The sequence below is a fragment of the Homarus americanus genome, unplaced genomic scaffold (genome assembly GCF_018991925.1).
Source record: "Homarus americanus isolate GMGI-L3 unplaced genomic scaffold, GMGI_Hamer_2.0 scaffold30535, whole genome shotgun sequence".
Taxonomy (NCBI): Eukaryota; Metazoa; Arthropoda; class Malacostraca; order Decapoda; family Nephropidae; genus Homarus; species Homarus americanus.
This window is the reverse complement of record NW_024732440.1, coordinates 10,659,820-10,672,735: the sequence shown is the minus strand read 5'-3', so window position 1 is coordinate 10,672,735 and position 12,916 is coordinate 10,659,820. Positions and strand designations below refer to the sequence as shown.

General features: G+C 35.9%; 1 protein-coding gene across 1 annotated transcript in view; it reads right to left on the bottom strand.

Annotated features, from left to right (window-relative positions):
• Nucleotides 1-10,834: 10,834 nt before the first annotated feature.
• The window catches only part of LOC121868674 (phospholipid-transporting ATPase ABCA3-like), a 132,796-nt gene continuing 130,714 nt past the window's right edge, over nt 10,835-12,916 (bottom strand). The window contains exon 41 of the mRNA XM_042369511.1: nt 10,835-12,459. Within this exon, the coding sequence (XP_042225445.1) occupies nt 12,435-12,459 (25 nt within the window). The 3' untranslated portion in view covers nt 10,835-12,434. The remainder of the gene's footprint in view (nt 12,460-12,916) is intronic.

The window sequence follows — 12,916 nt, the reverse complement described above, 5'->3', positions numbered from 1 at the left end:
AGATAATTTTTGTGCTTTATTGCAAAATTACAGCTCAACAAAAATATATACATTAAAGCATACATTTCATCATGTACAGCAGAGTACAGTACATACACTTATTACATTTCATCATGTACAGCAGAGTACAGTACACTTATCTGTTCTACATGTAGTGTACTGTAGGTGAAAACTTCAGTCAACTGACATTTTTCCTGTTTGAACTTTTGAAAATCTGTAATGCAAAAACATTCAATGTTTTATGATTTCATTCCTGTCCTACAAATGGCATTATTATTAATATTGCAGTACTGTACTGTATAATTATTAAACACTATAATAGTTTTATGTTTACAGTACTGTACTGTATTTGTTGTCATTATGCAGTAAGTGGAATGCTAACTGTGCAGTTGGTTCATTATCATTATTACAGTTCTTACTGTGGACCATCCAGTGAGTACAGTATCAAAAAATATACAACACATACTGAACTCTCTGTCCTGGCCATGTAGGGTTAATTGGGTAAGCACTGAAGTAAACTGAGTGGGAATACTTTTAAAGTAAGATTTAGGCGAACAAGTACAGTAGTTATAAAATAAATATGTACAATACAAACTATAAGATATGGTTTATAACATTTGGTAACTTGAAATATTGTAAACAAAAGAAGTTCAATGAATTTACAATCAAGAGTGACCTAAGATAACTTACATAGTACAGGTATATTACTTTGATGTTAAATATGGTTCACATTTACAATACTTGTACAGTACAGTACTCATGTATAAATTCATTTCATTTTATCTAAAGTAAGTTGCAATTAAGTAAATTTATTAAGTATCTACAGGGGTGGATCTGGGAATATCAAAAGGAGGAATCCAAGAAGTTTTTGGATGGGGAAACATGGCGAGCAACATCATCGGCATTTTGAAGCCATGTGCACTTGATATTAGGAGATATTCTGAGGTCTATGGTAATTACTTTTTACCATATAAAAATGCCCAAGTACAATTCTGCATTAAAGAAAAAGTATTGGAATTTTCTGATGAAAAGGGAGATCTGGACCTCCCCCTGGATCCACCCTTGATCTATTACATTCCATTATTTGGCAATGAAGGTGACATAATTTTACCAGAATTGTATTTTATATTATCACCTACATTTTGTATCTTTGACAACATGCACTCAAGGCTGGGTATGACAATGGGCCTCATACAGTGAAACCTCCATATAATGGACTTCTCTCTCTATTAGATGGGGGGTTTAATATCTAACCGACTATCTTCTCTATGTAGTTTGTTAGATGGAGGTTTCATATCTAACAGGTCCTCAGTATAATGGACACTCCTCTCCATATACTGTAGTCTGTTAAATAGAAGTCTCTGTATGGGGGACATTGTACTTATTATTATAAACCAATACTGGATTCCACTGTACCAGCATTCTCAATAGTAGTGTTAATTACCTTAGTTACATAAATTATCCTTTTGATGTTAACACGTTTCAGAGTAGGTATAAGTACTAGGTGAGATTAGGCAGAAATGGCACCTATCACACACTAGTTGTTACATCATTTATAGAATGTATATTTACCAACAAACAGCAAGAGCTTTAAGTGTGGGAAAGATGTAAGTATTAGCTGTTACTAAACACAGTGTTCTGTAGAACCTTAATGAGGTAGTTATTAAAAGAAGACACTTCCTAGCCTTTGAGTTATAAATTACTATCTTCTCCCCAATACAGTATGTCATATCAGGCTACCTTGTCAGTGCCTATATTTTTGTATACCTTCACTACACTCCTGATCTCTTCCACCATTCTTTCTTATATCTACTGCTCCATCTTCCCCTTCCACTGTGTAAGTTGTCAACTACAAGATCATCATTTAATTATTCTTTACATTTTCCTATACAGTACAGTACTTTTCTGAGATCTCATATTGCCAGTTGTTTTCATTATCTTTTGCAATTTTGGGTAAATTTATGTAAACTGTACAACATCACCTGCAAGTTATATCTGGCCACATCCGACTGTGTACCCAGTTCTAGTTTACCTCTTGTTTTGGCTAAAGTAACCCTTATCTCCTTTAACCCCCCTCCCCCATTCATATAGTACTGAACAATATAGAAATCATACACCTATTTCACCCCCCACTTAGTCATCTTTACATGCCTATTCCTGTAAAATGTGTTCACTGCACTACATTTCTTTCCTCCCAGTCTGGAAATAATCATCACCTAAGTCCACCTTACCATATATCTTTTCAAGATTCATAAATGATACAGTTTCATATTTTTTGCTATACAGTACATAGTATATATTCTTCAGCAGAGTTTACAGTCAATAGTTAGGGTGTTAGTGGTATCTTACAGAGGTAAGTACATACCTCTCACGACCCTGTCTCGGGTTCAATCCCTAGTCTGGGTTAGATGTATGACCCGACTAAATACCGCAGGTTATCTCTGAGTACTCCGGTTGCCTCCTGTACTAACACTGGATGGTGAATGTCATAAGTATTGACCAACCACCTGAACAGCTAGTAAGCTGATAGGCGATGGAAACAAATCACACATCCCTTTCCTTAAATTCTAAATGGTCCTCACTTAACCCGCACTTTTATTTTTCTAAATTTTTCATCACCACAGCTGGTAATTCCAGTTGTACTCAGATGACCGATTCCTCCATAATTTTTCCAATCTTCCACTCAACTTTAAACATGTTAAGAACAAATACTGCATCAAACTTTCTTAATTTGTAGGTGTTAATTATCACACAGATTACCACTATTACAAAAATAAACATATATCATAGACAAAAAATGTAACATTACAATATCACTTCCATAACTATAGTGTATGGATATAAAGTAATATGAACATTTGAGTGTACTGTATCTCCTACAGAATGTTTGGGTCTTGATGCCCAGAATACATCAGGTCATACTGTGCTACAATTGAGTATCAGGAATCTGAAAACCAGTTACCTTCAAAAATTCAATACAGTCATTACACAAAAATATTATACATACTGTAGATCTACTCCAGTAAATCTTATATACAGTACTTATATTAAATAATATTAAGAAAATAAATAGATCAACAAAGCGTGGCCTGCAATCAGTCGCTGGTGAGGGACATGTACATGAACACCTCTATAAATGGCAATACTGTACAGTGGAAGTGCGATAATTCATGAAATACAAATTTGCAATACGTACTACCTCTGTTTAAATTTTGTGGCAAAATATTCATAATTCACAGCTGAACACTGGCTGCCGCAGTGTTCATTTACATAACAAACCATATAAGCTATGGAAATATCATTTCACTCCGATAATTTGACTTGGAAATAAAGAAAATCTAATATAAAACTATAAAATAAGAAAAACGAAAAGTGGGAAGTGAATTGTGTAGAAGGCAGGGCTGTGGACTGAGCTTCCCCCTTTTCCAAGTGCTTGAGACACTGCGATCTCCTTAATACAACATTATGCAGTTTCACTATAATTCCCATATTATTTAGGATCACTTTGTACCGGGTTAATAAAACAATATTGTAGAGTAATCAATTTTCATGAAAAAATCCCACACTCAACCCCAGAGGAGTTATTGTGTGGTATTAAATTCCAGGTGTTTTGCTACATAGCACAGTCACAGGCAGCCCAGTGCCTGCCTGTCTCGATGTTGGTGTATTGGTGTAACCTACGGATGATGATTATGAGAAGGGAAGGAGCTGTTTATGTAATGTAGAACTACTTTCTTGTATAATATCTCTGTGTACTGTATTTTTTCATGTACCCTCATGTATTCTATTATGTCCGATGTTTTGTGTTCGTTAGCAGTTTTGGAACAGTTTATGGGTATTTCTGGGCCACTGAAACTAAACTTATTATTTCCATTTAAATCAATTAAACTTTAATGTGCAATTTGATAATTCAAGATGTCTTCTGGTACCTAGCCCAGGAATTATCACAATGCCACAGTATACAGTATTTCTGGTTTGCATATACAGTAATTCGATATCAACATCCTTCTACAGTCTTTGTGCTACTGACCTTCTGCATTTCCTTTGAGACATTTTAAGAGCAGCACATCTGATTAGAATTCACAATGCTTTCTGAGTGATGTGGATTACACGTGTGATACTGGCCAGTGCCCAGACAACATGCAAGGGCACGTGGTGTCTTTTTTGCAGTGCAAGAGATAAGGCACCACCAGCTGATAAGATTGGAGGAATTTTGAATTTGAAAATACTTCATAAAATGTATTTTTTCCAAAATCAAATTTTCAGAATCCTGATACTCAAGTGTACTACAAAAGTAAGTACAGTACAGTAGTAATACAATGTAACTATGCCAATGATAATTGAGGCACGTGTCTTCTAGGAATAACTTTAAGCCATGAGAATAACTCACATGCTTAATAAGGAAAACACTCAAACATGCTAAAAGTTGACAAAAAGTACTTGTACAGATATACAAATGAAATTATTAATACAGTCGACATTAAATTTAACTAATAACTGCAAGAACAAGTATGGTACCTCACTGCCCTGAGTAAATATGGCAGATTAGAGAGAATTTGTAGTTCACATAGTTGTGATGCAACCAAATGAAGGAGCAAAAGTCTACTTCGTCCTCAGTGACGCACGACCCTTGACTTCCTCATATACTAGTCTAACAGTGAAGGTGACACATGCAGTTACCAACAATTAAGATGTGGAATCTATTTGGCATTAAACTCACAACATTGAAATATATGTACAGTATAAATATTTGCTAAAATTAAAATGTTAGGTAATATGTAGAATAACATAATGTTGTAAGTTACCACACCCATTACTGCACTAATATTAGGAGCTACTGTACTATTTTAATCATTGGTTAGCCAGCAGTGTTCTAAAGATTTTAAGTTTTCTCCTCACTAGAGGTATAAGTGCCCATTTAAACGAATTCTTAAATAATTACAGAGATTCAGGTAGTAGTCAAAATTATATACTGTATGCTGTACATATACAGTGACCCCTCGTTTAACGAACGCCTCGGTTAACGAAATTTCGGTTTACGAACTGCCTTCCATAAGGATCTTCAATTCGGTTAACGAACAAAAATTCGGTTAACGAATTTCTTACGAACCGACCTCAACATGTTTTCGATTGCACTGACCGGGCAACCAGCTTTAGTATCAGTCCGCCAATACATTAATCGGTTCTAGGGCTTAAATTCCTTACTATTTTAGTAAATATCAAGAAGTTTATACTATTCAATAATTTAAAAGTTTAATATTAACTTTTTTTAGTCATTTTAACAATTATTGAACATAATTGAAGGTAAAGAAACTAGTTTCTGGCGTGCCATCCAGCCTGTTAACACACCAGACAGGCGTTAGTCTCTCTGTTTTCAGTGGAGGTAACATCTTGCTTGAGACTCTCTTCAACTAAACGCTTTTTTCTGTGTTTCCAACCAAATTATTGGTCATTTTGAAATATATTTTACATATTGACAATATATAATGCAGTGCATTGTTGATTTAAAGAAAATAATCTTGAAATACACTAAGAGAACTAAAATTTTATGGATGAAATGGTGCCATGGGGTGACTTCTCTTCCACCCCAATGCCTTTTCTTCTTCCTTCTCCTCCACCCCCATTCTAATTCCCATCATCATCATCATCCAGGAGCCTTCTACATACACACCTCAAAGTAAGTGAACTTTTCTACCATTTTTGTTGAATTTAGGAAATTTTCTGTGAGCTGGAACCAATTACCCAAAAACCCATTGAAACAATGGTTTCGGTTAACGAACTTTTCGGTTAACGAACGACCTTCTGGAACGGATTGAGTTCGTTAACCGATGGGTCACTGTACAGTATATTGTATACTGTATACATATATACATACACAGAAATCATACCACAGAACAGAAAACAGCATGCTGGCTGATTCCACAAAAGGGAGGATTCCACTAATCGAAGGCAGCAGTTATACTGGCAATGAAGTGGATATGTTTATGAAATCCACTTTGTTCTTGGAAATTTCGTTGTCCGTTAGATTTAAATGGGAATAAGTTCCAGTCCTTCATTATTCTGTATTTTGCTTTTGCAGGTAATAAACAATAAAAATTATACCATATCACAAAATACAATAGCACATATTTTATGTACAAAAAATTAGCTCTGGGCGATACTTAACAGTAAACCACACAGTTCAGCCAGCCAGCTGACTTATAAGACATGTGTGATTGTCACACTGTGCTATGTGTATGCCATGATGTCACATCGGGCTCTGGGGGAGGAAGTGCGGTGCCAGCTAGGCTGGCAACATAGTTACAGCAGCCCACTGCCTCCACACATACAGTACATTCACTTCCCACACATAGACACCAATGCTCATCATTTTTCTTACTTTATAGTTTTATATTATACTTTATCTCTAAGTACAGTAAGTCCTCGTATAACGTCAGCCTGCTTAACGTTGTTTCGGTACTACGTCGCTAATCATTAGATACCAAAAATTCGTTTAACGTCCCGATAACTCAGTTCAAAGACGTTTTGCGTCATCACGGACTACTTTTTATGACACAAACAACAACGGAGGAGGAACAAACAGCAGCGGAGGAACCCCAGTCAGAGCAGGAGGAGGAGGAGGCAGCTGCAGCGTCTCAGTGACTCGCCCTCCTCCGCTCCCGCCATACTCCTCCCCTCCTGCCATCCGCCTCACTACCCACCACACACTCGCTCTACCACCTCTGCCCATCGGTGAGTACCAATACAAACTTAGAAGTTATATATGTATGCACTATTTTCTATAGAAATGGCAATGATTTTCTATATATATATGTAATGTATTTCACGGGGCAAAGGGAGGCTCAGGAACGTAACTCCCATAATTTATATACTTCTTATAGGGAAAATTGATTCGCTTAACGTTGTTTCATATAACGTCGCGTTTTTAGGAACGTATCCCCGACGTTAAGCGAGAACTTATCGTACTGTACTAAAATGATTTTTCCACAACTTTCATAGTTTCCTTTCATGAAACAGTGGCAACATTTGTAGCCATCTCACAGTTGACTGGCAATGTGTTAAGGGAAGTTCTATTATTCCTTATACTAATGGTGACTGTACATGATAATAGATGGTCTTCACACTAATCATACATTATTCTTGGGTACTAAGTGGTTAAGCAGTAAGTAGACTGTCACAAATCACTTGTAAAAATACTGAGTGTGAAAGCGGGTTGTCAGTCATCTGCAGGTTGTCACTCGCCTGACATCCTTTGGATATGACAAAATGTCCGATGAGGTCACGAACCCAATGTTTACATTCCCAACCATCTAAATGTACACATCTTATAATTTTGCACATACAGTGATCCCTCGGTTAACGAGTTACCTTCCATAAGAATCTTCAACTCGATTAACGAAAAAAAATTTGGTTAACGAAATCCTTACGAAATCGTGTCAACATGTTTTCGCCTGCTCACCAGCTGGAGTATTAGTCCGCCAATACAGTAATCGGTTTTAGGGCTTAAATTCATTACCATTTGAGTAAATATCAAGAAGGTTGTACTATTTGATAATTTGTAAGTCTTATATTAAATTTTTTTGTCATTTTAAGAATTATTTAACATAATTGAGGTACAGGGAACTAGTTTTTAGAGCACCAAACAGCCACTTGACTCACCCAGAATGGCGTCAGTTTGTGTCTCTGCTCAGTGGAGGAAGCTTCTTGCTTGAGACTCTCTTGAATATAAACTATTTTTACATTTTTACAGTGCAATTATTGGTCATTCTGAAATTTATTTTACATATTGACACTATATAGTGCAGTGCAGTGTTGATTTAAAGAAAATAATCTTGAATTACACCAAGTGAACTTAAAATTTTATGGGTGAAATGGCAGCATGAAGCATGGGGTGATTTCTCTTCCACACCACTGCTTTCTCTTCTCCCTTCTCCTCCACCCCCACTTCTAATTCCCATCATCATCATCATCAACCAGGAGCCTTCTACATGCACACCTCAAAGTAAGTGTACTTTACTGCATTTATTTTTAGTTTGTATGTAATTTTCGGTGAGCTGGAACCAATTACCCAAAATCCCATTGAAACAATGGTTTCGGTTAACAAAATTTTTGGTTAATGAACGACCTTCTGGAACGAATTGTGTTCGTTAACCGAGGGACCACTGTACATATACAGTATATTAGGAAATTAACTAATGAAAATTTCTAGTTTCTGTAAAACGAAGAGACACACTGCTCTCTCTTATCCTTTTCTTCACTGGATTTAGCACTCACTTTATGTATGGTGACAAAGCTATACAGATGCACACACACACACACTGGAGAATACGACAAAACCTTGGAGACCTCAACAATGACTGGCGAGGGGTAGTAGGACATGGATTGACTTTACCAAAATAATGATGCAAGCCCATATGAATGTTACCTGAAACTCCCTTCATCTAGCAGAACCGGCACAAATTGGTAAAAGGAATCCCATTATAAGGCATGATTACACCAAATTCCCCCATTAACGTCGTTTTGTTATAATGTCGTTGAAAAAAGAAAAAATATGTATGAACATGATAAATGTACGACAATTTTAAAAAATTCAGTACGAAAGCGCTCAGCTTGGTTCATAATTTAGAGAAATTAAGAACCAAGCAGACTGTGAAGAACTGCAGAAGGATCTCTTTGAGCTTCAAGAATGGTCGAAGAAATGGCTGCTGAGATTCAATGTTACAAAGTATAAGAGGATGCACCTTGGACATACCAATGGTAAGGAGGCATATTGTACATCCCAATGGGATGAAGAAACTGCATTATCTGAGACTGAATGTGAAAAGGATTTCGGTGTGTATGTTGACAATAACTGAAATTCTCGGCTCATTGAGAGAAGGTGAACCAAACAATTAAATTATCAGGTGTTATAGGAAGGTCGTTCAGATATCTAGATGGTCCGTCCCTTGTAACGATCTTCAAGAGCGAGGGGCTTCCCCGCCTGGTCCCCGAGATATGCAAAAGACTTTCAGTTGATTGAATATATCCAAAGGAGGGCCACCAGACTGGTGCCTACACTTTGGCACCTCAGCTACCTAGAGAGATTAGAGCTCCTGCAACTGCCAAGCTTAAACTACAGACGGGCAAGGGGCGACCTCATTGAGGTGTATAAACATCTCAAGGGACACTACTCAGTCTAGTGTGCATACCTAGAACTGGCGGATGCTCGCCCCACAAGGGATCACAATTGAAGGTTGGAGAAGCCTTAAGTCCAGAAAACTGTGAGGGCAAACTTTTTCGTAGTGAGAGATGTGAACTCGTGGAACAATCTACCAGAAAGTGTTGTGATGGCACCGAGTGTGAGGTCTTTCAAGACCAGACTTGACCAACACTGGAGCAGGTTCAGGTACATTCAGGAGCCGGTGCTTGCCAACAGTGCGAAACAGAGACGTGACCGATCGCCCAAGCGGCTAACGAGCTGATCAGTGGTGAAGAGGATAAAAGGAAAGAGTAAAAAAGTGATCAACAGCCGGCTGTGTAAGCAACCAGTGTGGGCTCCATATTTGTTTGTTATTGTTCGGTGGCTGGTTGATGCTCTTTCAACATTCATTCAAAATCCAATTATAAATTTATTTGAGCCCTAGAAGAATGAGTGCTGAACGTGCATTATGAGCCATTACTGGTTGTGGTCACAGAAAGAAGAGGATAAATGTAACATTGGAAGTTAAATTAGATGTGGTAAAGAGATCTGAAGGAGGACAGTGAGCTGTGGACATATACTGTCGGTTTGCAGCATACAACTGTAGGTAAGACCAATTTGTGGAAAAGCAGATTATATTAAATCATGTGCTAAAAGTGTTACTCCATTATCTGCTACAAAGTTAACTCGCAACAGAAGTGGCAATATGGAAAATATGAAAAGAATGCTGAACATGTGTACTGAGGGTCAACATCAACAAAACTTTCCATGTTCATTATACAGGTGAAAGTTCAAAGTTTATTTGAAATTTTAAAACAAGAAGGTGATAGTGATGAAAGTGAAACATTTGTGGAACGTTCTGAGAAAATTTTGACCAGAAATGTACCCAGGAACATAACCCCTATTTATATCATTGTGTCTATGGTAAAATTGTTTTCATTTAACGTCGTTTCACTTAAAGTTGTGGTTTTTAGGAACCTAACAAGAAAGGTAATGGGGGAATTGGTGATATATATATATATATATATATATATATATATATATATATATATATATATATATATATATATATATATATATATATATATATATATATATATATATATATATATATATATATATATATATATATATATATACTGAGTAACTAAAAGGCCTCAGTTCATTATTAACAAAAATAATACAGGAAGTTTATAAAGTCCCTATCTATCTATTTCAGTGAAATAACGTTTTTTATTGATTTTTATTGTAGAACTCCAATGGGTGCTGGTGGTAGCACTGAGTATTGAAGGAAAGAAATGCAAAGAAATTAGAGAGAAGTGTAAAGAAAATTTCATAAGCCAGGTCCTACAGACAAGACAATACGCGAATTGTTGAATAAATTCAAAAGAACGGAATCTGTTAATGATGAACCAAGATCGGGACGTCCACTTGTCTCAGAAGATGCTGTAAATGCAGTACGAAATGCTGTCGTTTTACAATTGAATTTAACATAGTTACCCATAATTTCATGCAACAGGTTCAGATACATTCAGGAACCAGTGCATGCCCACTGCCCAGTACTTGCCAACAGTGCGTAACAGAGATGTAATCGATCGCCCAAGCGGCTAACGAGCCGATCAGTGGTGAAGGTGGTAAAAGTAAAAGTTATTTGACTGAAATAGATAGGGACTTTATAAACACCCTGTACAATTTAGTCATCTATACACAGGGGTATAATAAATGTCTTTGCTTTACTGTATCAATCTTTTTCAGGTTAGGTAAACTGTACCAATGTTTCTCTATAAAAATAACACCTATAATACAGTACTGTACATACAAAATTTTTGATTGTATAATTTATATTATATTTAAGGCAAACACATACAACTTCTGAGTTATGAAGTGTTGAAGAGGAAAGTTATTAACATTTCTATTTTTAGGAGAATATAGCTGTCGAGGCATCTCGGATCAAAGACGATTCTTAATTGTCTTTCATGACATCATATTAATTCACAATTCACGGCAATCATTTACATTTTCAGAAATACCGGTACATGACATTAACAGACACACCTAACTGTTATTGTCAACTCTTACCTACAATTGTTAAACAGTAATTTAGTTTGTTCATATTGTATTGTGACATTTCAATTTAATTTATCAAATATTGAACATAGTTAGGGCAATATATGTGATTAAAGCTACTGGTAATCGTTTAGAAGGTAATTAATACTAACTACAAGTATGTCGATCTGTATGATGATACCTTGTTAATGAACAAGGTACTTAAGTTAAATTAGATGTGCCAAGGCACCTCACATATTTTGGATACAAATTTCCAATTTTTTGGAATCCTATAAATTTGATGAAAATTTACTTAATACAGTAATTCCTGAATATAATGTGCCAATAGTCAACATCATCCTAAATCTAAACTACATTACTTCTCTTCTTAGAAACCAAGTTATTGTGTCCATGTGTTGGTTCATTACTCCCAAATTTCCCCTTCCATGATTCCATAAAAGATGGCCATTTTCTATGATGCATTTTATCTGCTATGTTATTATAAATTAACAATAAAAATGAATCTAATAATGCCTAGGCCATTTAAATATCCTTAATTCTGAAATTCCAACAGTCTGTTTCCCAAACTGCATACTGTAGTCAAAGAGCATTGCAGGAGCTTCCCATATCATGGAGGTAAGTGTAATGCATGGCAAGGTTAAAATATCTATTCACATAATGGCTCCACCTAAATCACTTAACATTAAGATGCCCTGGCAATACCTAAAATGCATTTTATAGGTGCAGTACATGGTTACACATTTACATACTGTGATGCCTTCATGTGTGAACACTTAAGAAATGTACAATGTGCAGAAATTGCTGCCACTCATACAAGGCAAAATCCTACACTTACTGATTGTTTTACTAACAGTTTCTTCCTCTGTTCATTCAGGGGACAGCCAACAAAGTGTTATATAACTGCTAAATGTACTGTCTTGAAGTACCACAATTAATTTTCTGTCATACCAAGATGCCTTACAGATATGCATCTTATATCCAAGGATTACTGCACTGTATAGAGCAAAGTGAACAATTATAAGACTAAGCATTATTTCTATGGCAGGAATCAGTCTTATACAACTTCCTCCAAACATTACCCCAAGAGCGACATAGATGCCTTGGTGAAAAAGTGAGTGACCTATTTTATGAACTGGTGAGCTATAAAGGAATTGTGACAAGCTAATGCTCAGCTGTGTTCTCTCCTACCTTAAGACAATGCAAGTGTAGAAATACTGAAAGGTAAATGATAATAACATATTTGAGTATTCAAGCCGTTATAAGAGATATAATTTTGATAATCTCCCCAGTAACAACTGTTGCTACGAGAGATTGAGAAGAGTTTGCTAATCACAATACTACACTTCAACTCTATTTACGGAAAAGAATATATCTTAATAAAAACTTTTAACTACTAAGAAAAGGTTGAATAACAATACAAGAAGAATACATTCTGGCTAACACATGGTTGGGAGAATCTATCACAGCATAACTTGTGCAGTGCAAGAGACTATTCAATAAAAATCAATATGAACACTGCACATTATAGAGATATAAATGACAACTTTGATTAATATTTATCATTAAACCTCTTTAAAATAATCTATATTGTATAGCTTAAAACACTCTATGACTAGTACAGTATATGGTATACATCTCTGATATATACAGTACATTATCAGTTATTTATTT